Source organism: Palaemon carinicauda, chromosome 24 (genome assembly GCF_036898095.1).
Source record: "Palaemon carinicauda isolate YSFRI2023 chromosome 24, ASM3689809v2, whole genome shotgun sequence".
NCBI classification, from domain to species: Eukaryota; Metazoa; Arthropoda; class Malacostraca; order Decapoda; family Palaemonidae; genus Palaemon; species Palaemon carinicauda.
The window spans coordinates 87,661,301-87,684,873 of record NC_090748.1 but is presented as its reverse complement, the minus strand read 5'-3'; the positions used below and the strand labels follow the sequence as shown (position 1 = coordinate 87,684,873).

The window sequence follows — 23,573 nt, the reverse complement described above, 5'->3', positions numbered from 1 at the left end:
CTGGTTTAAGTAAAGGAGGCCAAAGAGTGCAGATTTAAGGGTAGTCCACCACTTATGTTCCTGGGTTGTACCATAAAGTGTTTCTTTTATGGTTAAATTGTATTCCTTTTCAGTTGAAGCCTAAACTCTCTGAGGAAAAGCTCTAAGCTGAGTATAGTTATTCCAAGTCAGATTTGATCTGTTACCCTTCCAAAGATGACTGGTCTCCTGCTTCGGCAAATAAGCACGCCTACAATCATCATTGAACCAGGGTTTGTCCTTCACTCGGTATCTTAGCTCATGAGAAGGGATGCTAGATTCTCATTCAAAGGGACGATAGGATCAAACTACTATACAATTGTGACCAATTCAAGCCCAAAATATCTTACATGAGAGTGACACATCAGGGACTGGAAGCTCAGTCTTAATTACTAATGGAATTACGGCATGATTAGAATTTCCAACTGGAGAACTAACCTTATTTGTTATAACACCAGAGGAGTCAATGTATAATAAGTCCAACCAATCAGCAGACCGGTGAGTAGCTTCACATATGATTGCCTCACAGCCGAATTCAGAAGTATGGTCCAAAGCTCTTGAGTCATGGCGATCACTTGGAAAAACAGAATTTAACCACTCCCAATAGTGAGCGTTGAACCACCAACAAAGACAAAAGAGTTCTTTCTATCATCTTCTTGTATCTCAGACATAATGACAAGAAGACAATCAAAGATAGATTCATCCAAATCTGGATTCCGATAGATCAAACACAAATGGTAGTTGTTATGTCTGCCAAAATCTTTTATTACCTTAATCTCATGACATCCACATTCATAGCAAGACTTATGAAGAGGGTACTCAGTCATAATATACACTGCCATTCCTCTTGCCTTATGAATGGCATCCCATTTCTAAATTATTGGTATCTTAAAACCTGTAGCAAGGAGTTCAGTGTCTCATTTGAGAAACCAAAGTTTCTGAGCATAAAAGAATAGCATATTGTCTGGAGGCAATTGTACGGCCTTGAATATTGGCAAATAGTCCACAAGTATTGCATTACATTAGATGACATTAACAAATATATATATATATATATATATATATATATATATATATATATATATATATATATTTATATGTAGATAGAGATAGAGTAGGTTGGTGAGGTATATATAGTAGGTCGGTTAGGGAAAATGGCACCCACTGGGTCCTTTGAGTGGCCAGATAGTACTTCATTAGACCCCTTTCTGGTTATGGCTAATTTTTCCTTTGCCTACACATACACCAAATAGTCTGGCATTATTCTTTATACACACTCCTTTTTCATCATACACCTCACAACACTAGACTAGCCAAACCATTCTTCTTTACCAAAGGATTTAACTACTGCATTGTAATTTTTCTGTGGATACTTTCCACTTGTACTGTAAGGATAGAAGAGACTCCTTAGCTATGGTAAGTAGCTCTTTAAAGGTCTTAAAGGTTGCTCATGAATGGCAGAGGCAAGTGACGGTGACATTGCCCTATCAAACAGAACAGTGCCTTCTAGGAGAAGGGCACTCCAAAATTCAAACTCAAACAAGTGTACTTTTGGCACCAACAAAGTATCGTTCTTATGGCACCACATCACTCCAGAGAAATTGGTTGGGTTTTTTAGATTGATAAGCATGTAGAAGGTCATTTTACACTCAAGAGCATGCTCGCACTCCGTAAATCTGCAATTTGACCAGTAAATACCACCATTTTGAATGACGGTAACAGTAACTAGTAAGGTAACATCAGTTGCCCACTAAGAAGGACAAGTGTTTTTTGTGAGGTGGGATTTAAGGCTAGTTACCAACCTCTTGGGTACCCAAGCACTTGAATAATGAGTCACATACTACCACTATTACTGTACTGAATTAGTTTACAGAGGAAGATTTTCTTCCAAAGCTCATGCCATAACATTTTCATTGTGAATCATGCACCCTGCTACATATATAACCCGTCTGATAATCCAGATAAGCTTCAGGTAGGAGGCATAGTCTAACTAGATTACTATTGCTGTAAACCCAAAGAAGAAAAATGGGGAATGGGGGATAAGTTATATGAAGTGGTAAGGAAAATAGAAGGAATAGATGGGGGGGGGGGGCATGAATTACTGTAGGGATCCCAGTCATCTGCTGCACATAGGACACAGCAACCCACCTAGCTCCAGTATATACCAGTCAGCTCAAGCCCTACCCTATACTGCTTAACATTATGAAAGTTCAATTACTGTGAGAAAAACTGTACAGTACCAAGGACATCAACACTGGAGATCACGACCTAATGTTGAAATAGGAGCACAGTCACTGAATAACAGGTATATAGCAGAGGTCTTTACTGATGCTTACAGTTTGGTAACAATAATGTCATTGCATTATGTACCAGAGCTCTCCCTTGGGAGGCTTGCATGAACTTATGTAGTGTCTGGTGTTGTATTATGGCTATTGTTAGCTACTAAACCTGAGTTGTCATTTTTAGAAAAAAAGTCCTAAAGATATAGTCTAAAACGAGCACCTTCCCGAGGCGTGTGCGTAAACTATAACCACGTAAACTTTAACCAAGGCAAGAACGTTATTCTTCGTTCGACCAAATTGGACTTGCTAGCAAAAAAATACCATAGTAAAAACAATAATAAAATAATAATAATAAAAATGGTCATAAAACGTAAGTGATATAACCTAGATGACAGAGTACCAGATGGGCAATTTTAACTTGAAAAACTATCGAAGCGAACAAGGCCAAAATGGCTGCCGTCACCGAGGAAGGCCAAGCCGCTTCCAAAATTAAAATCCACATTACTGGAAAGAGAACAAATGCCCGGTAATGAGAAAAACTGTCAAAACAAACTATGGTACTTAACATTGGTAAAGGTGAAGTAGCAGCGTCAGTCATGATGAATTAACGACAAACACTTGAAAACACCGAAAGCACAAAAACAATTACGACTAAGCGGGCAAGTCCAAAACAGAAGGATGACCTAGCGGGCGCTCGTGTGGGTGACGGTGGCATGGTCCAAGTGTGGTTTCTGGGGTCTTTGTTACGGCCCTTCCCTTTGATGAAGGAGTTATCTAAATGGAAGACAGCCTGTGAATAGTGGTTTTCACACGCCCCTGATGTATACACGACACTCACGAGGTGCTTGCGCGAGGGTAGTAACCTTTGCATTCCATGCTTTTATCTTTCTCTGGTATATTTGGAAGAATTATATCAGAAAAAGTGTAAAGAAGGACTTTTTCACCGGCCGTCAGAGGTCTCTCCCCAGAAATAGATTTTTCCTTCGTCAAAATCCCTTTTTGGAGAGGAAAATATAAATTTTTTTTCCTTTATAACCTGTGTGGTATACATATTCCACGTGATTCAAATGCAATAGTAGTATAGGGAACAGTCAGAGAATTGTTTTTATTTTTTTTTCATAATATCACATTTTATTGCACTTTGGACAGTTGTTGTCAGTGCTCTAATCCCCATAATAGCTCTTGAGTAAATTTGTCAGAAGACAATCAGCACTTGGTGGAAAAGATAAGTAAAGCACTTTTAAAAGGGTTCACAAGAAACATTTATGTATTGTCAGTTGCTATACATCTTGAGCTAGAGTTGTCTTTGCTTACCTTGGAATAACAGACTTATTATTGATGACCTACTTAACAGCACCTTCCATGGTACATAGTCTTTAGTACCATTACCATTAAAAGCCACAACTCCCCAACATCCTCATATAACCAAGTTTGATGGGGCATAAGAAGCTTGTAGAAGCCTTGCCACTAATATTCCAAGAATAATAGTGGTGGTCACCATAAAACTGCTTCAAGGCTTGCAGTGTGACCAGGCCCACTGTTGTCGACTTCCATTGTCACAAAAGCACTTCTCGGTTTCCTGGGAAAGTTACCACATTATACAGTCAATGGATTTATATCCTTAAGGTAAACATTTCCAGTGAGGTACTTCCTTAGAGAAGCCACCCAAGTGATGCACTACATCATAGTGCATCACTTGAGTTCAGGAGCAAGAATTACATAGGTTAACCATCTCGGTTAGTGTTTTCAATGGTATACTGTTTCCAAAATGAAGTGCACCTTTTAGATGGCTGATTCTGTCCCTATTGACATTACTAAACTGTCCACTTCTAGTGCCTCAAAGCCACAGATTATTCCTGAATGCCAAGATTCTCTGTACAGTATATTTACTTAACAATTATTGCTCTCAACAGACTCAAATTTCTGTATTATTAAACCCATAAAAAACATCCAGTTATGCTAATATGATCAAGAGGCTTTGCATGCTTGATTTCCTAGTCAGTGTCACTGGACTATATTATCATTTATTAGGATAGTGAATTCTAGACTTATTACATGGTATATAGCTTTTGAATAAATTCCAATATCAAGACAGAGATATTTTGGGCTTTATGAAGAGGGAAAGCACCTAGCCTATGGTCTACCAAAATCAGTGGTACCACCTCCCTCCAGGTGTTAGAAAGATCAAGGGGGACATTGAAGGAAAAGGAGGTGTTAGGGGCCAGCAGATTATCATTGGAACCAAGAAATATTTTTTATTTTCCTTTTTACAAAACCTGTTTGACAAAATCTAATCAAATTTATCATTTCATAATCAGGCAATAAATATAATTTTACTTGTTTCTGGTGTGCTCTGTCAGTTATTTCCTTGTTTTTGCAAGTAGTAGATGGAAAGTATAAAACCACTTTAATCAGCATTTTTATTTCAAAAAAATTGTCAGGTCACCATGCACCTGTATTTACAGTAATCAGAATGAGCAATAATGCATTCCTTGAAACACAATTCTTATAATGACCCATACAGTAGTTTCATTTTAATTTCAAATTTACGTATAAGAGATAATACTTCTATGAAAAAATGCAAATATATGTTGACCTTAATCTAGCAGAGATGTTATGCAATAAGCCCTTTCACAATAACACAGCCATTCAATTGTAATTTAAAATTTTCTTAGTCTTGCATAGGTGTAAGCAACTGATGATTTGCTCTTCACTATCAAACTCAACGTAACTTATATGAATGAAAAGAGCATATAAATGGCATAAAACTAGGGAAAGCAAACTATAATAGATATCTGCTTCATCCATTAGGGGATTTACATGTAAACAGTAAAGTGGTTTTGCAGGTGTTGATTGAAAAAGGTAAATAAAGTAATATCCCAAACCGTAATGCTACTTGCAGACAGTACAAGAATGTTATTAGTCCAGTTTCCTGGACTGAGAGCCACATATAATTCAGTTTTAGTGAATTCAAATGATAAAAACAATTTATAAAGTTATGAAGTAAACAGGAATGAGATTGAATAAAAGAGAAGGAAAAGAATGAATGATCATGGAACCATTATACATATCTCAAAATACTGAACAAACACAAGATAAGAAAATCTGTCTAAACCTCGTGAATTCATACAGGCATCAACAGAGCTACAGATTGAAGTCTATCCTTTAAAAATAATTAAAAAGATATAGATGCATTGATACTCAAAATCTTTGATGATTCATTCAAAATAATATTAGTTTACAAATAATTGCATAAGATCAGATTAAGTAATTTCATGGAATTTACATAGAAAATTCTTTCAGTTAACAAAGTAATAGTAGTTGGGAAAAAATATGCATAATTTCTACCAGTCATGCACATTATGGTACAAGTTCATTCCCTGACCCATAGCTTTTACTGGAAATAACAAAACTTCATGAAAATCAAATGAAGTTTCCAAGACTCAGTACTCCCTTTCTTCAAGAAGTCCATGAATAAAATGTTTTAAGTAATGCAAATTTAATAACCAATGAAATGTATGCTGTCTCAAAATTCACCGAAGTGAGCAATTGTTGATTAAAGCTCAGCATGTAGTTTGGTCGTAATTAAAATAAATAAGTTGCATTCCTTATCCAAGTATTTTATGTATGCAAAAATAATATTATTAATACTAATATTGTAAATATGAGCACAGAGTAAACGTTTTTAACTCAAATGCATCTGCCCCCTCCCAGACAATTATAAATAAATTATATTTATTTAATAAATTTCAGTCACTTGGAATTCAATAACAGGACAAATTGAAAATGTTAAGGATTTTGCCAAATTTCATTTTAGGATTTATTTTGACAACATTTGTTTGTTGGTAACTGGACAATCATATTTCTGTATTCCAGTATTCATTATGAGTATGATACAGGAAATAGCTATGGTTCAAATTTGAGTAATCATTTGTAATACAGGATAATGTAACTTCATTGTGGTGTTGTTATTGGAATGAACAGTCCAAAAGTGGATTCGATGCGTCTGTTTATGATGGCTAGATTCATCACTAAAGCCTACAATTTAAGAAAGATATTAAGTTTGAAAAATTAATTACAGGATATGATCATAGGAGCATAGTGGTTGTAGCTGTGGTGGCTTTATGAGCATCTACATTTCCTTTAATATCTGATTGAACTTGAATCTTAAAATATTTCAGCCAAATAAACGTGTAACTATTCATTGAAAACTTGAGATTATGAACTTTGTAAAAACATGGTTCAAATACTATTAAGTATTGTTGCTACTTCTTTATTCATGTTAATACATATGCAAACTACAGTTCATGTAGCATCTTAAAAAGGAAGGTTCGATAGACTAACAATTTTGATGAGAATCAAACCAATGAATTTTAAGTACTGTACTGACATTTATATAAAATATCTAAAGGGTTAAGCTTGTGTTTAGCTCATATGATATCACCAGCTGAATTGGGTAATATATCAAGCCATCCTTATTTATATTGAAAATAACATAAATATATGTTAATGGATCAACTCGGTGAAAACTTTATTTTACACTAGGTAGAATATTCTGAAAAAAATACTTTTTAGGAAAGAGAGCAAGACTTTTTACGGAGGCTTAACAGTAAAAAAGTGTGCTCATGACAAATAAAATGTATCACTAGTTTTAAGTCACTCTGCCAAATAATTCCAGAGACCTGAAGCTTGGAAGTGGACCAAGATAATTATAGCATCCTCTTAAAGGTCCTACATAAACGACATCACCTAACAAAAACACCAGGAAGAATAGCAATAAAACCATTTCTTAGCCATAAAATCCAGCTTGATTTAGACACCCATCAATTTCATGAGAGGCCTGTTGTAAGATACCATAAATGTACATGCTCTCCTCACTGAATTATGTAACATTAGATCTCGTGTCTTTAGTTCAAGCTGCTGAATGAAATTTCTTATAGTTGTACTAAAGAGTTTGTTTTTATACCTTGCAAGTGCTTTGAGTACACTCCTGCATTTGTGTTATGTATCAAACTCTGCTATCTACAAAGTTTGGAATATGCATAATCAACCAAAAACAGCTAGTCGTACATTTGTATACGATTCCCATTGTATCCAAAAACCTACCAAGAGTCTGGTAATCTGTCTAAATAGCTAGCAACCATGTTTCCATTTACATTTTTAACATCATCATCATGATTTTAAATAAGCAAACAATCACAATAAGAAGCCTAAAGGGCCATGAACTTAACAAGTAAACATTCACAAAATAAAACATGAGAATTCAGAAAAAATGGAGAGAAGGAGAGAATAGCAAAACAATAGATACTGTAAGAAATGGTAAAATAATAAATAAAAGCCAACAAACACATATATGCAATAAATACATGATGTAGATGACCAGCAATAGAAGGAATTTTGCAGAGCACTTATACAATATTACAGCCTCGCCTTCATTTTTTTTTCATCAGCATATGTATCAATGCCTATAAAACCGTTCTCGTTTTGCAGTAACACAAAAGACCTTTGTAACTGGGCAGTATGACAATATGCCATTGCAATGGAATGTGAATGGAAATGCTCTGCAAAGCAAATAGCATACATAAACTCTAAAGGCACAGATACTAAAAGCAATAGCAGATGCTCCACATTCAAATAGTTGGTAAAAGAGGAGCAAAACTGAACTTATTCTGTCAAAGGTCTGAATTATAATTTCCACCTTTGGAATAGAGAAAACCATCGCTTGAAGTATATCTTTAACGATGTCAGAAAGCAGGCAACATTTTCACAAAACATTTGCTCAGTAAGTGGTAAAACAAAATCTAAAGCATGTGGCAGTAATACCATGACCTCTACATATGTAGGAAGCTTAGGGGGCAATACTAGCTTCTGACTGTATTAGATGAAATGTTTTCAAGTCCTTTGAAAAAGAAACTTTGGAATCGAAGATAATGCTAAGAATTAATTATCAAATATTCAGATTAGGAAATCCCGTTTGGAGGTTAAGGGGACTACTAATAAAAGAAATCCTACTGTACTTGGTAATGCCTCATCAAACTTACTTGTGACAGTAAGAAATTGACTTTAGGATATTAAATAACCCTAAAACTTGCCATCACAGTAGTAGAGTACAGTACTGTAATTGCAATAACTTGTGACTTCTGCAAGATGTCATCTTCTGTAGTGTCCGTAACAAGCCTCTCATGCATTGGTGAAGAAAGGTTTATAGGATACCAATTAGAAACTACAGAAATTTTGCATTATGTCTCCAAATGAAATGCTCTCTGTAATATTTATTATACATAGCTTGTGACATTCCTGAAACAGCCATATCATTAGTTGCTAATTGTTTAGCATCTGTTATAGTCTGGTAACTTTGCATTAATCCCAAATTCCTGTGATTGCTACTAAATCTCCATGATATACAGGGTAGTTTTCTGCCTTTATATATAAAATAGTAATTTCTAATTCCTTGTTAATTAGCCATAACATAATCATCTGAAAGGTTTGCGTGAAATCAGTAAAGTTCTTCTGTTAAAATTGATTATGGAAGAAACTGTTTCCATCCACAACAGGTCTGCTGAACAAATCTAGTATCTTACAAGGACCTCATTAATCATTGGTTAACATTTTTCTGTTATGTAGATGATAAACATCAGGTTGTAAAACCCTGAAGAAAAAATTACTACTTTCTTAACACCCGTGTTTTGCAATATGTTATGCATAGCTATTCAAAGCAATAGAATTTCTTGTCCCTAACTGATACGTACGTATGTAATGGCATTTCATTAGAATTAAAACAATGAAGATCTGAGAGAAATGTTAACACGTGAATAAGGCTTTACTCTACCCTAAACTGTCCTTCATTAGCTACTGTAGTCTTCCTTATCTAAGACTAATTTTGGTTTTGAAAAATAGACATGAAACCATGTGACCTTACCTATTTCCCTAAGATACAAATAAATAGTTCATTTAATACCTAAAAGTTCCATATTTGATGGTAAATTAATGAGGTAGTCCTCTATTCTTTAAACTCTTATCAGTGGCTAGGATACATACATAAGTGTTTCATTTTATTTAGTAACACCTTCTGATTACTTGAATTGAAAAAAGAAATATTTATAAGTTATTCTCACAGCAGTAGACTATATCTTTACTATTTTTGGGCCACAATGCAAATGAGCTTTCGACAATTGAGGAAATAAAGTGAGGAATATTATAGTTCACTCTTATCCCCATAGACACCTCTTAGTTATTAGAATACATCATTTAAAAGTCAGTTTGCAATTCTAATCAGGTTGTCTTGCATAGTGGAAACATTTGAGAATTATATAAAACCACTGTATGGACTTCATTATGGTCATAACAATATTAAATAAATATTTTATATAACTAATCATCATGAAGAGAACAGGCTTGTTTACCAAGATGCAGCAACATGACACACAAAAATTTCATCCAGTTACCTTAGTCCTTTTTTCAGTTTGAAAAATATACAGTATTTTCTCTTCATGAAAAGGTACTGGTACAGTTACTCTACACAGCACTTTACAGCAATATCCAATTGCAAAAATAAAATATGAAATTTTTACCAATATCCACCACCGAATAATTTATATACACACTTGATATTAAAGGCCACATTGCAAGTATTAGTACAATGTAAACAAAACTAATGATCACAGTAATTGAAAGTAAATTCTACAGTTGACATTAATGCCACTATTAGTTAATCAAAATAGAACTGCATCTACATCAGTAATATTATTTTGAATGTAAAAGAAGTGTTAGTAAGCAAATACAGTAGTCTCTAAATTATCTTAATGTATCACAAACCCTTATGTTATAATGTTTTAAGTACAGATCAAGATTTGCTGGAAGTACATAGAAAATAGTTCTTTTTACAGAATGGTAAAACATATTAAGTACATTATACACTTTTCCCTCCAACAGACATTTTAATAAAAAAGATGTGATTTGTTCCTACTTTTCCAAAGTGTACAGGCACAGTTATAAGGCAGGATGTCATGTGGTCTGCTTTTATATGTAAGGAATCAACTTGGTGTTGGACAGATTTTCCAAAAATACTTCAGAGTACTCGGGGTCTAGATATGCTAAAGAGAAGAAAATCTTCCAAGGTTTTCTTACTTACAGTGCAAAACCTAGCTTCACCAGAGGTATATTTGTCAGTTACGTAATACCATCACATTCGATAGGAATTTGCTGGCCCATGCAAAAACTGCATCCTGCAATTTTTCTCTCTCAAATACAACAAGTGAGTACTTCAGAGTGAGTCTAAGATAACCTCACAAAGATGTGAAACTTTTTTTTCTTTTTTTTGCATTGAAATTGATCAAATGAAATGGGAGAATATAGTTATGATGAAATCAAAGCACGATGATTATTTGTTACATCTTGGGTAGGTCATTCAAGTAAAACTAATTTTTCAGAGGCAGTAGCTCCTGAATTATAGTTAGACAAATAATAATGTGGAAGTTTAGTCTGTACCTTCAGTGTTGTTATTTTATACTTTAGTAAGTGTACAAAGATTTATATTTTCAAAAGTAACTTCTATACTGTATTGGATTGGTACCTTTGAAAAGCATCTCCTAGTAAAACATCTTGCCATTAACTTTGAAAAAAAAAAACTAATAATGAAGACACTCCGAAAAGGTGTCAATCTAATTTGGCAATAATACAGGTAATAATTACTTGATGCAAAAATGATTGTAAACAATACCAGCTTACAGAAGTTGAAGCATAATTATATGATAACTATTGTAAAAATCTAATTACAACACATATTTACACAAACTGGGAAAACTGACAAGTCCTGTATATTAAAACAAAATTATATACTGTACAGTACATCAATTCTATATGGCACAGCTTTATCCAAAAACTAGTTTCAAGTATCTTTCTTTCAGAGAGTTAGCATGTGACAACTGTAGGAATACTAATTTAAATGTAAATCATTGTTATCATGTACAGTAGTAAACTATTGCCTTCCATTTTGAGGTCAGAAGCATAATAAGTAGTATCTGATCAAAGAAGAGATATTGTGCGAGCTTATGGACAGCCTAAGATAATTATGTACAGTAATAATGAATGAGTTGAAAATTTTGGCTTTTGGCTAAATCTCATAAGAAAAAAGGGTTTCAAATATGATTAAATAATTTCCTTAGAATAGGAACTCAGTTTAGTCATTTTTATCTGAATTAAAAAATACTGAAGAAGTTCTTTTCATTACAAAACATTTCACTGTGTTATTAAGGGCAAATCTTGAAGTAAAATAAATTTAAAATGTCTGAATTTTGGACTACTTTCCCGAGAACCATGTTTCAGATATGTGTGTAAAAAAAAAAAAAAAAAAAAAAAACCTAGGAACTGGTACAGTATTGTTAACAAAGGGAAAGGTTATCCTATCAGTGTACTATTGAAAATGGAAAAGATAAATGTTTAACAAAAGATTATTGCCAGTTTATCTTCACTAAGGTATGAGGGTAAATAAATCTTAAATGACATAAAAAATGTAACTATTGTTAAGTTTTCAATATTAAAATTAGCCGGTGATTATATAAGCTGCAGCTCTGCTGCTTATATAATCACCGGGTAAGTATATTCAAAAATTTATTTTATTATAAAAATAACATATTTACAAAAACACAAATTTCTTAAATTTGCTATAGAATATTAAAATTGAGGGTGAACAGATGGATACATACCATCAAAATGTAAACACCTAATACAATAATTAAAAGCTAGTACAAGTTGAATGGTAAACAATTGGTAAAATTAAGATCATTGGTATTGTGACATAACAATTAAAACATTCAAAAGGCACTGAAAAGAACATTAAGAATGTCATCACTGTATGATAATACAAAATCAGACAAATGTTTATAGAAAATTGTTTAGGCTACTAGCAATTCTTTCTATCTCAAATATTTACCGTTTAATGGTTTGTTAAACAATATGGTCAGTATTTTTTTAGACTATTAAAGCAAGTACATCTAAAATTCAAAATTTTTTCATATATAGCACTGAAAGTAAAAACCATCGGATTTTTAACAGATAAATTTGTAATGTCTCTTATCCAACATTAGGAGACAGACAAAGGTAACAGTGTCAGACACCCCAAACTTCATTGTGTCGAGATATGCATTCCTCACATCCAGCTTTATAGAGTAGTAATGCCTGACTTACAAACCACTCGGGTGATGGTGCTATGAGTTCATATAATGTTGTCCTGTATATGTGTCCCAAATTTTATTCGTTTCAGCATTTGATTTTGGTTTAGTTTCATAGGTCATTAACCTTTTAGTTGTCCAACTGTAACTTGAATTTGCCCTATTTTTCCCATTTCATTTAAGAACAAATTCTTCTACAGACCCCAATGTAAGTCTAAGGATGCGACCAAGTAGATGATAATTCGGCTGGTGTAGGCAGGACCCGGATGAGCTTGAATTTAAAAATCATTCATTCGTATGAGATCATGCAGACTGAGAGCTGCAGGAACAATTTCAATCGAATAAATACATTTTATATTTTGAAGCTACAGTCCACTCCTGCCTGTGCCAGCCAAATTGATTCATCATTCGAAAAATGGTTTTGGAACTAGTATGTTCGATCTCTAAGGTACCACTATGCGCTACAGTACATTTACATGAAAGATATGAGTTGTATGGAATAAATAAACCTCCATGAAGTAGGTAGCCAAAGAATCATAAAAAATATCAGCCTGCCAAAGACTTCATTAAACTTAAAGATAAAAGACATTTAAAAAAATTCTGTCGTCCACTCTTTGCCAATCACAACAAACATCGTTCATACAACTCATAACCTACCTTCAGTATGAGGATAACCACAAGAACATTCTACTCACAAATAAAGGAAAAAATGTACACCAGAATATTGAAATGCAATCTTTTTGAGTAACATAATGAATGAGCAATTTTGAAAAGAGATTTTTGGGGCCCATACAAATCCACCCAAAATTTCCCAAATACATTTAAGGTGTTAGCTCTCATCTAAAGACACAGACAAGAAGGATCCAGCTTGGGCATTTGCACATTCAGACTCCCAAGTCCCTCTGATTGGCAGACAATGGTCATTCAAGTTGTTATATAACAAATATGTAAGCTATGGTAGTTACCAAAACAATTGCTTTTGTTTTTGGAAAATTTTACATTTGGTTTGGCACCAAAAGTCCATCACTACTTATGGTCCTGAATAGCCATTTTGATGAGAAGAATCTTGCTCCTCAGAAACTGACTACCAGAAACTTTGAGCTAACAAGCCACTGAATGAATGTGTATCTAAGAGTCTAGGAATTCGAGGAATAACAAGAGATCATGAAATAAAGTAATACCAGAAGAAGGTATAACAGCTGCACCAGTACAATGCCCTAAAGATCCTGCTGTGCTTAGTCTCTCAGTCTGTGCTGAGTGGTTCCAAAGTTTGGAGAGTTGAGACAGAAACTATAGGGTTAGATAAACAGAAGCTAACAAAGAGCACCTGTTAATTTAAGCTTCTCACCCAGAGAAAGAAAAGTGCTTGCATCATTAGAAATAGAGGGGCTGGTATATCGGTGAAAGTTATAGTATATTGCAAGCATCAAATATAGGTTATATTGTACCTACTACCCACATATCAATATAGAGTACGGTAGTTTTTCAGATGTACAAGGGGTTTAAAATTCTTGATAAGTCAAAACAATCACTGAATATTGAAATGAAGGAGAAGTAGAATTAGACTGGAAAAAATCATGAAATGGGAAAATTACCTAAGAAAAAGATTGAATTAGTCAAAGCTCTCACTAGCAAAGCCAGAATGTGTTTAATCTGACCGACAGCACTTGGAACAACCGTTTCAACTTAAAAATCTGGATGAGCAGACAGCTGTCCTGAATTCATTTTGCCTTAAGCAGGTCTGTAAAGATACTGACAATACCCCAGGCTGTTGTAAAGTGAGTTTTTCGTGCCAAAACTAAATAAAACATTAACCAAACAATACAATGATAATAACATGGAAAAGCATATTCTGAGAGTAAAACATGCAATTGAAAATAGATACATTTTTATGTTAATAGCTCAATACACATTGGAAGTTTGCAGTGGTCCCCTCACCAACTTGTCTGTCATCCTATGATGGAAATCAAGCTATCAATTAGTGATATAAACAGACTTTACAAACCATTATATTGGGTAGAATCAACATGGACAAAGCAAAGATCTGTACCTGAATATAAAATAGAATGTAAATAAATAAACAAAAATGGTTTGAATAAACAACTGTCAATCCCTTAAACAATTACAAAAGTAATAGAACACTATAAATAAAACTGTACAGCATTCTAAATTTCATCGACAGATCATGAATGCAGTTAGAATTCCTGAAACTACAAATGTCATTTGGAAAATGTAAACCCAGAAAGAAAACTAAGTAAAATCATAACCTGAACATATTTTTAAAAAATGATCAATGGGTACTAGGGGTTGTTGTCTGAACTTCTATACCTTTTCTTCCAACCTGACCCTTATAGATAAGGTACTCCAAGTGAGCCAAAACACGAAACATTTCTTGTGCTCCTTCTTGGTATTGGATGTGCTTCCTTAAAGTTGCGAGGGCAGATTCAACATCCTCTAAGGAAGGGCCAGTTTCCTCTTGACCTCCTTTTTCATTTTCATCCTCATCTTCCTCATCATCATATTTCATATCATCATCTTTATCAGCTCCTGTAACAATGGCTAGTATATCGTCATCATTATTGAGGTTACAAACTTGAACATCATCATCAAAATGAATATAATCTTCAAATGTTATTTCAGGAATACCAAGACCAAGAGTTTGTAAGCGGTGAAAAAGCGTAAGGTTCTCAGCACCCATTGACTGTTCTTGGGGAGGTGGATGGGTATTCCAATATTTGGTTATGCCTGCACGTGTGAAACTTCCACTGATATTCACATCACTTATACTATGCCATGCAGCTGCCAGTTGATGAAGGCAATTCAGGAGTGTCAACTTGACATTCAATCGTCTTACTCTTTTGTTATCACAAGGACCTTCCCTCTGAAGCTGATTGATAAGAGTTTCCATGAGCCCACGGCGATAATTTCGCTTGAAAGCCATTACAACACCATGTTTTAAGGGTCCATGGAACCCCTGGGGAGTTAGTACTAGTTTCACAGCACGAAGGCCTAGAGGAGCTTTAGTATGCACAGGAAGAGATGAAGCAATGATTACTACACGTCTTCCTTGTTGTACAAACCAAGAGTCTACATCTTGTAACCAAGCACTAAAACTATCACTGTTCATCCAAGCCTTTTGATTAGAAATATACTGTACAGGTAAGCTTTTAACATGTCGGAAACTAGATGGTTTAGAATGCTTACCTACTACAAGAAGAGGAAACTTTTCAACTCCAGACATATTTCCACATAATAAAACTGTCAGTCTTTGTCTACTTCGAACTCCTCCAGCACAATGTTCGCCAGCTAAAGAAGGTGCCTCACTTGGTAATACACGATAAAAGAAGCCCACTTCTTCAACAGCAAATATGTCACCAGCCTCAAATTCTAATAAAAGTTGAGGTAGTATAGAGGACTGCCATTCACTTGACTTTACCTCTGCAGAATTACTAACTTCTTTTTCTTGTGTTCTTCTAGATGATGGAGCACGACCAAAGACAATATTTTTCCTTTTCTTAAAACGATCTAACCAACCATGTGTAGCTTTAAAATCAGCGTGACCAAGTTTGCTAGCAAAAGCTAATGCCTTTGAACAAAGAATAGGACCTGATACAGGTACTCCTGAGGCTATAGCTTGCCTGTACCATGAATAAAGTGCAGCTTCAATATCTTCTCGTTTCGGGCCTTTTAAACGCTTACTATCAGGATGAAACATCCCTTTTTTCCAGCACTGCAAGTAACTGTTTGCTTTTTTCATTATAGATTTTATAGTGGAACGATTAACCATATATTCCTCGGCCATGTCTGATTGCTTTTCTCCACTATTAATGCGCTTGATTATTTCAATTTTCACTTCAAGAGACAAACCATTCCTTCGTTTATTCACACTGTTTTGATGTTCAAGTTGGTGGTCTTGCCAAGCTTGAGAAGAAGGGAAATTAGTGTCACACAAATTACAGTTCCATACTAAACCACCACCTTCAGGGTCTTCAATAGGAGATGGAACTTCTAAAACTGTTCTGGGGTCTTTGAACTCTGAATTGTCTTCCACACCTTGACATGCACCTTCCTTCTCATAATTTTCATTTTTTCTTTTCTTGCTGTTTACTTCCTGCGACTCCTTTTTCTTTTTCATTGAATTTCCTCCCACATCACTTAGGGTTACTATTGGTGTTGGTTCTACTCGTTCTGGAGTAACTGGTGGTTGATAATGAGACTCCGGTTGAGTAGGGGTTGATATAATATTATTTGGATTTGCATATTGCATATCAATTGTAACATATTGAGTCCTGCCATAATGTGGGGTTCGATCTGTAATGTATTGAATATTAGGGGGAGGAGGTGGTGGAGCATGAGCATGTGCAGGAGGAGCAGGTTGATGATGGGCTGTGGGAGGAGGCCGTGGTACTTGTTCAAAAGTAGGACGCGGGTGTGTATCACTACGAGCATACTGACGCTGAAAATGTTCAGTAGGAAACTGATGAGGTAACACTGGACCACTAACTGATAGGGGAGGCTGATGGACTGCTACAAGGGAATCTGAATAACCCATAGTTGCTGCTGCAGCTGCTAACCGCTCAAGCTCAGTGCAACTGCCACTGTTTAGACGATGTAAGTCATCCATGTTGTTTTCTCATCGGGATGGAAACACTTGAGCACTACCATACAGGAACAGAGTATCTGAAACATACAATACATATATGATGAAAACTATACAGCACATACATACATACATATATATATATATATATATATATATATATATATATATATATATATATATATATATATATATATATATATATATCAAATGCATAATTGTAATTTTCAAACAAAAACTTTAACTTTAAATGATAATACAATGTAATATAAGCAGTCACAACTGAACAACAAAAAGAAAATTCACTTATATATATATGTGTGTATATATATATATATATATATATGTATATATATATATATATATATATATATATATATATATATATATATATATATATATATATATATATATATATATGCACCAATTGGCCCTCCTTATCCTTGGTAATTGTGTTCCATCTCTTTCCACTGATAAGGAAATCCGTAGATATCAGTAGACACTAAACCTCATGTGTTATAAAAAAAAATTGTGTGTAGTATTTGTATATTAGCGTCATATAAAATAAAAACACTGCATATATATGTCTTAGGCATGGACATTGACTCGGTTCGTGCTAGACTGCTTCTGTCGTGAGACAGATTACAGCACCTCCAGCAGGCTGCAGCATAGTTCCTTAGGAAGAATTTTCTTCAGGGCCATCTTTGGCAGAAACTCCTGTGACATCTTGCCTCTCTGTAGAAATTGGTGCCCTTTGGGGAAATGCACCTCTGGTCCATTCAATGGCCACTAAAATCTCGGTAATCAGACCCTCCATCCGCTCTCCTGAGAGGCCCTAGATATGTCAAATTAGATCTTGCTTGATCAGTCAAGGAGGAGAATCTGCTACCACTTCAGCTTTATCCACCAGATTTCGTATTGTTCTCAGATTTACATACACAGCAAGTTTCTGGCCTGTGGACACAGGGATGCAGGGCATTCCACATAAGTTATCTAGAACTGAAAGTGGTGTATATAGCGTTACTCCACTTCACAGATGCCATCAAAGATCACTCTGTAGTGTTGATGAGTGACAACACAACTGAGGTGACTTTTGTCAACAAGCAAGGAGGCTCTGTCTCACCTTTGCCACTTGGCGGTAGTGATGCATCATTGGACACAAGTGAATGCCATTCGCCTCTCAGCCCACTTCATCCCAAGGAAAAGGAGTGTGAAAGCAGGCAATCTAAGTCAACTAGGGACGTCAGTTGGTTCAGAATGATTTTGAATCTTCAAATGGGAGGGAACTCCTGACTTTGTGGGGTTCCCCCTATTCTTACAATAATATGACTAAATAACTACTGTAAGCATTTCTGAGCGATTTGGAAACAGACGCCGGCGCCGACCACGCGCCAGCCACAGGCAATAAAAAGCATACACATCGAATAGTAATGGGGTGGAAACGCAAAATTCTCCAACGCACAAGAAAAATGTACTCAACTTAGTCGATGAGGAAGAAGCCAAAGCATCCATGATCACAAAATCACTCAAAAAGCTATGAAAACAGACAGAAATAACTCTAAGCAACCGTCAAGATGGTGTCTGCAAAAAGAAATGGTTTTATATGAAACGTATTAGTTGTAGCACACTAGGATCAGGAGTTGTATCGGCTCTCTCGCCCACGTATCCAATCCTATCCCATATCCTTCGAGACCGAGTAGTGGCCAAGTACAGACACTGCCGGCAGAGTCAGATGTGACAGTGAATCAATGGCTGTTGGACCACAAGCCTAGCCTGTATCTTGCCGGCAAGGATAGTAGCCGGCAGCCGCCAGATAGATTAGTAGTTGGCGGCACTAGCCAATAGAGAGAGAGAAAGCAAGGAGTGAAGGGTGATGAATGGGTGGTGGCACTAGCCACTGTATCACTACCTTCCTCCTGAATGAGGGTTGTAATGGAAGGGGAGAACATATCATGATCAAGCTTCCACCCATCCGCAGCTATGCCGGTATCAGTCGGACAAAGTCAGCGGATGGCAGCCCAAGGGAAGACTGGAGAACACTCTAAGGCAAATGGGTCTCCTGCCGGCAGCTAGACCTGCCGAAACAGCTATCCCAGAACATCATGTCCTATAGGAAAGCTGAATGACTAGGCCATACAGACAGAAGACCGAGCCGGCCCTACAACCCGCCAGCAATCGGTGAGATTGTAGGACCGCGGACAAAGAGATGTGATGGCTAGGCCATCACCAAGGGACAGAATGGGACGGAAAAGGGTCCTGTATAAGGTGTGCGAGGAGCCGGCGGCATGCCGTCCCTACCACACATAAAGGAAACTCTGTTTCAGTATCGGCACCATCCTAGGCATAAGGAGAGTACGTTCTCCAGCCTAGGATCTGCCAATACAGTAATGGGACCGGCATCATCAAGCCGTCACCTAACTTAAAGAGAAACAGAGTTCCCATGCCTGAGCCATCCTAGGCCAAAGAATAATCAGTATTCTTCAGCCTAGGGTCTGCAGGCACAGGACTAGTCGCTAGACCACAGGGAGAAGGGGATCCCATGACCCCTCCAAGTGCTATCTAGGGGACAAGGCCTCCTATGTCAACCAACTAAGTCAAACAGGGGAGTACATTCACCCTATTGGACAACTGCCGGCACACGACAAGTACTCTGAGGTTCTGACCCAAACCCAAAGCTCATCAACAATGGCTTGGTAAAGGGGCAGAAAACCCTAGCCTAACCTTACCAGAATCACAATTCAAGGCAAGAGCGGCTAGGATCGTAGCCATAGGCTACACTCAGAGGGAAGAAGGGATTACTTTATATATAAAGGTAACCAGGGAGATTGTATGAAAGAATACTAAAGCCACTAGACTATTAGCCTAGTTACAGTGAGATCGACCACCTGACTCATCGAAGCTCTTTCGTATACTATCTTGGAAGAGGAAAATTTTTATGCAATCCAAATATCTTACATGTATAAATTGCCTAATATCTTCATTTAAAATTAATAACGCCAGAAATGCCATTTATATCATGCAAGAGAATAATCTAAAACGCCTAGGCTAGGAAGCCTAGCATCAACAAGATCGGCTACCTAATTCGCCGAAACTAAAGAATACTATCGGCATAATATAAATTATTTCTAGCAATGAAGACTATATAGCTAAATATATTTATTTAAGCTATTATACCGGGAAAGTCGTTCTGGCTAACTAAATAACACATGTGTTACGAACGACAGCGCTGAAGGTGCCTCCGGTCCAGGCAATAGCTCTGCCAAAAACATATTATTTCGAGTTAAATCTTTACTTTACGGCCAGAGCTAAATTTATACAATACAAGAATTAAATACTCAACTTTCCAGAGGCAGAAGACGCTGGAGATTGCATTATAATCCAAAATAACGAAAGAGCACTGGGAAAAATCACCGAGCTGACGCGCTACAGAGAAAGGGATGAAGATGGCCGACGATGGTGGCGCCATCTGAGTACTCAAACAGTAACGGAGGAGGAGAATTTTGTAACGGCTCTTTTATTTTGTCACTTTTCCCCCTCGAAGCGTAAACGCTATGCGGGGTGCAGATTGCTATGTGGCATGTCAAGAATACATCCACTGATATTATGCGATATCCTAAAAGGAAACTTTAAGGATATTCGCGCCAGAAGTTAGAATTCTGGAGACCTTTAGTTAAATTCTCTGGGAATATCACTGTAGTCAAATATACCCTAGGAAGCTACTGAAAGGAACCTTCCATCAGGACGACATGGCCTGAGCCCAAAAATTGTTTTATCTCGTGCACTTGTTTTGCATAATGTTTATAGAAGACTCTGGATGATTTCCAACCCGTATATGAGCGGAGTCTATGAAAGTCCATGTGTTAAAAGAAGTTCAACGAGGAAGCAACTTTTCTAGGATCGTGACCTGCGGGTGTACTGTCAGGATCCGCTCTGCGAATAAAGTAGGTGAGTTTTGTCCTCAGTTATTTTAGGGATAAGTTCGATCCTGAGGTTTCGCCTTGGAAGAGCTGTCCCTCCTTGAAGTCTGAAGTTCTTCGAAGATAGACCTTAAGACACTCTACTGGACATAGAGAGACATCTTCCTTCAGAGGGCAGATTCTCCAAGGACCCCACCTTTTGGTGGGCAGCTCGTTTTTGGCGAGAAAAGTAGGATCGGGAAAAAGGTTTAGTTCTCCCTCTTCTGTGAACTGAATATGACCTTCGTTCTTGGATAAGGCCACTATTTCACTAACTCTAGCCCCTGGGGCTATAGCTAACAGGAATATCACTTTTTGTGTTAGATCCTTTAGGGTATAATCCTCATTATTCAAATTCGAAGCATAGTGCAAGACTTTATCCAAAGACCATGATATGGGCTTTGGAGGGGTTACTGGGTTGAGTCTAGCGCATGCTTTCGGAATCTTATTGAAGATTTCACTTGAAAGGTCCGCCTGAAAGGCGTAAAGAAGAGGTCTAGTCAACGCTGACTTACACACAGTTATTGTGATGGAAGCTAGGCCTTATTCATGAAGGTAGATGAAGAAGGAGAGGGAGAAATCTCTTGAAATTTCTGTCGGTTTCATTGTTTTCACGAAGGAAACCCACTTCTTCCAAGGACGATTCGTATTGTCTTCTAGTTGATTTTGACTTGTGTTCTTCTATAAAGTCGATGTTGTCTTTTGAGATCCTAAACCTTTTCTTGGCTGCTAAGGCGAGAAAATCATGAGATGTAGGTTTTTGGTTCTCAAGGATGAAGCGCAGACAGTCGACCTCTGAACCAGTTGGGATAGAACTGGGTTCAGTATAGGGAACAGCTTCAGTTTCTGTTGTAGAACTAGAGGGAACCAATTGCTTCTGGGCCATTTGGGGGCCACTACTGCTGCCATTGCTCTGAAGGATCTCAGCTTGTTGAGGACCTTCAGCAGGAGGTTGGTTGGTGGGAACAGATAGATGTGATTCCATCTGTTCCAATCGAGAGACATGGCACCCATCGCTTCTGCCCGAGGGTCCTCGTAAGGGGCTACATATCGAGGTAGTTTCTTGTTGTCACTCGTTGCGAAGAGGTCGATCTGCAGTTCTGGGACTTTTTCCAAGATGAAGGAGAATGAGTCTGCATCTAGGGACCATTCTGTCTCTATCGGCTTTTGCCTGGATAGAGCATCCGCTGTCACATTGCGGAACCCTTGCAGGTGAACTGCTGATAAGTGCCATCTCTTCTTCCTTGCCAGGTGGAAGATAGCTAACATCACGTGATTGATGTGAGGTGATCTCGAACCTTGTCGTATCAGACATTTCATTATTACCTCGCTGTCCAAGACCAGTCTGATGTGGGCTGATCTGCGAGGGGATAGTTTCTTCAATGTTAGGAAGACTGCCATAGCTTCCAGGATGTTGATGTGAAAGGTCTTGAACTGGTGCGACCAATTCAATTGCACTTTCCTTTGATGGGAATGGCCTCCCCATCCTTCCGGTGAGGCATCTGTGTGAATTACCACTGAAGGTTGAGGTGGTTGTAAGGGAATTGTTCATGTCAGGCTCTTGACCTTAGGAGCGTTCGCAGTAGAGTCGGTGTCAATCCTTGTTGATCTCTTCGAGCGTTTGATGCGTATCTTCTCCAGATTCCTCACTCATCTTTTAGTTGTGCTTTTAGCACTGGGTCTGTCACTGCTGCAAACTGGAGAGAGCCCAATACTCTTTCCTGTTGGCGTCTTGAAATCTTCTTGAGTTTCAGTAGTCTCTTGACAGATCCCGCTATCTCTCTCATCTTCTTCGGTGGAATGGAGAGACGATGTGACTGCAAGTTCCAATGGATTCCTAACCATTGAAACTCTTGAGCTGGAGAAAGGCGAGGGAAACTTCTTGTGGTTGATCTTGAAGCCCAGGTGTTCTAGGAACTGAATCACCTTTGTGGCTGCCTGCAGACAAGCTGTCTTGAATGCTGCCCACACCAGCCAGTCGTCCAGGTATACCGCTACCTGAATGCCTTCTAAGCGCAGCTGTTGGACGACTGTGTCCGCAAGTTTTGTGAATATCCTTGGAGCTATGTTTAGCCCGAAGGGCATGGCTTTGAAGGCATATTTTGTCTTCTGTAGCCTGAATCCTAGGTAGGAGGAGAGGGGGCGGCTGACTGGTAGGTGCCAATAAGCATCTGCCAGGTCTATCAAGACTGTGTACGAACCTTTTGGTAACAGGGTCCTTATGTGTTGCAGGGTAAGCATCTGGAACTTGTTCTTGATGAACTTGTTCAGTGGAGACAAGTCTAGAATGACTCTGAGTTTGTCCGAGTCATTCTTGGGAGCACAAAACAGCCTTCCCTGGAATTTGATGGACTTCGTTTTCCTTATTACTTTTTTATTCAAGAGTACTGAGGTATATTCTTCCAATAAGGGGGTGGAGTGTTGGAAGAATTGAGGAAAAGGGGGTGGAATTTTGTTCCATTTCCAACAGAGTCCATTCTTGATTAGGCTGTGGGCCCAGGGACCGAAGGTCCAACGATCCCGAAGGTGGAAGAGTCTTCCTCCTACC

General features: G+C 37.2%; 1 protein-coding gene across 1 annotated transcript in view; it reads right to left on the bottom strand.

Annotated features, from left to right (window-relative positions):
- Positions 1–11,938: 11,938 nt before the first annotated feature.
- Positions 11,939–23,573, bottom strand: part of LOC137618206 (tigger transposable element-derived protein 4-like) — a 61,928-nt gene continuing 50,293 nt past the window's right edge. The window contains exon 2 of the mRNA XM_068348318.1: positions 11,939–17,149. Coding sequence (XP_068204419.1) covers positions 14,760–17,093 — 2,334 coding nt within the window. The 5' untranslated portion in view covers positions 17,094–17,149 and the 3' untranslated portion in view covers positions 11,939–14,759. The remainder of the gene's footprint in view (positions 17,150–23,573) is intronic.